This window comes from Myotis davidii, unplaced genomic scaffold (genome assembly GCF_000327345.1).
Source record: "Myotis davidii unplaced genomic scaffold, ASM32734v1 scaffold73, whole genome shotgun sequence".
In the NCBI taxonomy this organism is placed as follows: domain Eukaryota; kingdom Metazoa; phylum Chordata; class Mammalia; order Chiroptera; family Vespertilionidae; genus Myotis; species Myotis davidii.
In genome coordinates this window covers 5,342,373-5,346,465 of record NW_006286675.1, presented here as the reverse complement: position 1 = coordinate 5,346,465, position 4,093 = coordinate 5,342,373, and the positions used below count along the sequence as shown (strand labels likewise).

At 55.7% G+C, this 4,093-nt stretch overlaps 1 protein-coding gene across 1 annotated transcript in view; it reads left to right on the top strand.

The window, feature by feature from the left end:
• Positions 1-4,093, top strand: part of PLXND1 (plexin D1) — a 73,135-nt gene that overhangs the window by 55,631 nt on the left and 13,411 nt on the right. Inside the window, exons 14-20 of the mRNA XM_015560347.1 lie at positions 142-360; positions 406-627; positions 1,205-1,392; positions 1,479-1,569; positions 1,774-2,037; positions 2,124-2,273; positions 3,025-3,139. Coding sequence (XP_015415833.1) covers positions 142-360; positions 406-627; positions 1,205-1,392; positions 1,479-1,569; positions 1,774-2,037; positions 2,124-2,273; positions 3,025-3,139 — 1,249 coding nt within the window. The remainder of the gene's footprint in view (positions 1-141; positions 361-405; positions 628-1,204; positions 1,393-1,478; positions 1,570-1,773; positions 2,038-2,123; positions 2,274-3,024; positions 3,140-4,093) is intronic.

Sequence of the window (4,093 nt, the reverse complement as noted above, 5' to 3'; positions counted from 1 at the left end):
GTCCCTGGGAAGAGCCAGGATGACATTTGGGGGGCTCAGTGGTTGTTTTCCAACTGATAGGGAACTCGGGGGGTAATGCCCTCAGGCGTGTCCCAGTTGAATGCCAGTCCCAGCTGTGAGTGGGAGGCACAGGTGGTTTAGTGCAAGGATGGGGAGCGCACACATCCTGGGGTGCAATTGCGGACATTGTTCAAGGGAGAATGCCTGATAGGCCCCCATGACCCGCTAGCTGCTCTCCTGACCACAGCTGCCTCCCCCAGGATTGTGTGTGTCACAGGGCCAGCCCCAGGGGCGTTCTCAGATGTGGTGACAGTGAACGTCTCCAAGGAGGGCAAGTCACGGGAGCGCTTCTCCTATGTGGTAAGGGAGGCCGCTAGGCCTGAACACCTGCCTCCCACCCCACAGCTGCCCCTGGTCCACTCCCTGGAGCCTGCCATGGGCCCCAAGGCGGGGGGCACCCGGATTACCATCCACGGGAGCTCATGTAAGTCCCTTGGCCCCAGCTGCCCCCTCCGGCCCATAGAAACCATGGGGCTGGGGGGCCGGAGGGGTGGGGGTGCTACCCTGGGATCAAGCATCACCCCTTGGCCAAGCCCTTTCCCCTCTGAGCCTCAGCTTCCTCATCTGGTAAGAACAGGGAGTTATGGGAAGTACGGTGTGTCCAGCATACAGTAGGTGCTTCATAAGTGACAGCTGCAGTAAAATGGTGGTAATTGCATACACTCTGAAATCCTTAGCTCTTGGTGAGATAGCTGTCTTTATTACGCACTTAATGTGTACCAGGCTTCATTGATGGGGACAAATAGATGAGCCCAACACAGTCTCAGCCCTCAGGGAAAAGCAGACGCTCCCACAGGAAACAGAAATGTCCAGTGGGGTTGGATTGGGAGAAAAGTCTGGGCTTTCAGAGCCATGGGACAGGGCCCTTGCCAGGGGCAGGAGTTGGGAGAGGAGCTCTGGGAAGGCTTCTTGGAGGAGGTGGGACTGGGCAACTAGGAAGTACAGGCAGGGTCAGAGAGACGGGAAGATATTCTAGGTGGAGAGGACAGCCCAGGCAACGTATGGCAATGGGAATATAGAAACAGACTTATGTACAAAAGGCAGAAGAGCAGATTGGGGCCATTGAAAGGCCTGTGCCCCTGGTCAGTGGGGCAGGGGGTGTTGGGTAGGGGCAAGCAATGGGAGGTGGGGGCCCTGCTGACAGAGCTCGCTGCCCTCCCACAGGCGCACAGAAACTAGCATCGCCTGCACAGTGCCTGGGGGCACCCTGCCAGCCCCTGTGCCCGTGTGTGTGCGCTTCGAGCACCGAGGTTGTGTGCGTGGGAACCTCACCTTCTGGTACATGCGGAACCCGGTCATCATAGCCATCAGTCCCCGCCGCAGCCCCGTCAGGTGAGACCTGACCCTGATCCTGACCCCCCAGGTGGGTCTAGCTCTCCTGGGCTGCAGGTGGGCTGATGGGCTTGCTGTCCCCGCAGCGGTGGCAGGACCATCACAGTGGCTGGTGAGCGTTTCCATATGGTGCAGAACGTGTCCATGGCTGTGCACCACATCGGCCGACAGCCCACAGTGAGCGGGGCAGGGGACTGAGGTGGTGGGGGTGGCTGGCAGCCCTCTTTCTGCTGCATCTCTCCATCTGTCTCTCTCCTGTCTCCCCATCTCTCTCCGCCCTCCTCTGCTTTTTTGTCCTCCTAAACCTCAAACTCTCCCCATTTCTTCATGTCTATTTGCTCATCCCCCACCCCAACCTTGGTCCATGCCCTCTCCCACCAGCTCTGCAAGGTTCTCAATTCCACCCTCATCACCTGCCCTTCCCCGGGGGCCCTGAGCAACGCATCGGCACCAGTGGATTTCTTCATCAACGGGCGGGCCTACACCGACGAGGTGGCAGTGGCCGAGGAGCTGCTGGACTCCGAGGAGGCCCAGCGGGGCAGCAGGTTCCGCCTGGACTACCTCCCTGACCCTCAGTTCTCCACGGCCAAGAGGGAGAAGTGGATCAAACACCACCCTGGGGAGCCCCTCACCCTAGTCATCCATGTGAGTGCAGCGGGTGCCGGGCGGGGGCAGCGAATGGGCTGGGCTCGGCCATGGACCTAGGTGAGCAAGCCCCTCCTCTCCCACAGAAAGAGCAGGACAGCCTGGGGCTGGAGAGCCATGAGTACCGGGTCAAGATCGGCCAAGTGGCCTGCGACATCCAGATCGTCTCGGAGAGAGTCATCCACTGCTCGGTCAACGAGTCCCTGGGCACAGCCGAGGGGCAGCTGCCCATCACGGTGAGTGGATGGGGCACTGGAGGCAGAGGCGGACATGGCTCCCAGCCCCATCTGCCCAGGTGCCTGTCCCTGGCTCAGCACCTTGGAACTGAGCAGGCAGAGCAAAGCAGAGCTCTGCGTCCCCACTTGACAGATGAGGAAACAGGGCCAAGAACTGAGGGACCTGCTCAAGGTCAGTGATAGGCCTGATGGTGCTGGACTCTGAAAGGCCGTAAGAAATTGCCCCTGTTCTAGGTGCCCTCCCCAGAGTCTGGGCTGCCGGTCATCACACAGGATCATGGAGGGCAGGGAAGCAAGAGGAGTAGAGCGAGGGCCCAGAAAGCGGGATCTTTTCTGCACTGCACCTGCTTGCATGCCTCCTGGGCTGGGGAGCTCATTTCCTTACAGCTCTGACTGGGAAAGCTCCCTTTCGTCTGCTTCTCAGTCCCAATTCTGCCCTGGAGTCCTCAGACGCCTCCTGTTCCCAGGACAACCCTACAGATACCTGGGGACAGCAGCCACGCCCTCTGAACAGCCTTGCTCCTCTGCCAGGCCTCCCAGGCTTAATAAAAACCCTACTGAGTTTCTCCTCTGTGGCAGGCCGAGGACTAAAAGCATGACAAGCATTCTCTCATTTAGTCCTCAAGCATCCCCTGGAGGTGGGTGTGGTTATCTCTGTCAGGCGACTTGCCCCAGGCCACATAGCTAGTTAGGAGAAGAGCCGAGGCACAAGTCCAGGGAAGCTACAACCCCCTCCCCTGTCTTTGTGCAGGTCCAGGTAGGAAACTTCAACCAGACCATTGCCACGCTACAGCTGGGCGGCAGTGAGACCGCCATCATCGTGTCCATCGTCATCTGCAGCGTCCTGCTGCTGCTCTCTGTGGTTGGTAAGGAGCCCCACCCTCGTGACACCTTGGAGGGCAGGCCTACCCCCCTTGCCCCTCTGAAGATGGGCAGATAGAAGAGGGGGCACAGCTTGAACATCGGTGTGGGGGTAGGAACAGGTCCTGCCCCCAGAGGTGGGTGAGAGGTGTCCCTGGCGACAGCACGAACGGTAGGATAGCTGTTGGGAGGGCACGCTGTGGGATTTGGAACCTTTCTAGCTAATCATTAGGGAGCTGTTGAAGGTACTTGAGAGGGTTGTTATACCACTTTAAAGTGGTGGTTATAAAGGTAATATATTCAATGTCGCAGGGAAATTGGAACCCTCATACACTGCTGGTGGGGTTGGAAAATACTTTGGCGGTTCCTCCAAATGTTAAACAAAACGCTACCATGTGACCCGGCAATCCCACTCCTGGGTGTCTACCCAACAGACACGAGAACATGTTCACACAAAACTTGTGCATGAAAATTCATGGCAGCATTGTTCATAACAGGCAAAAATAGAAGCGACTTAATGTCTATCAGCTGATGAATAAGTAAAATGTGAGGTATAGATACACACAATGGAATATTGTTCCGTCATCAAAAGGAATGAAGCGCTGGCTCATGCTGCCTCGGGGCTAAACCTTGACAACTTGATGCTAAATGAAAAGCCACTCACAGAAGACCACAGGCTGTGGGATCCCAGGTGATGGATGCACAACTGAAAGCCATTAGGATTGTCTTCTTTAAATGGATGGATGGATCACATGGCATGTGCATCATTCATATCTTAAAGCTGTTTTTAAAAAATATTCAATATAGAAAGTTTTAGGGAATCAGTGAATCAAAAAAACACACACTCCCATCGTTATCACCCTGTATATTTTGGTATGTTTCCTGTCAGTCTCTTAAAGTTTTATATAATATTTATAATATGTACAAATATATATAAGAATATAAAGTTTTAATATATA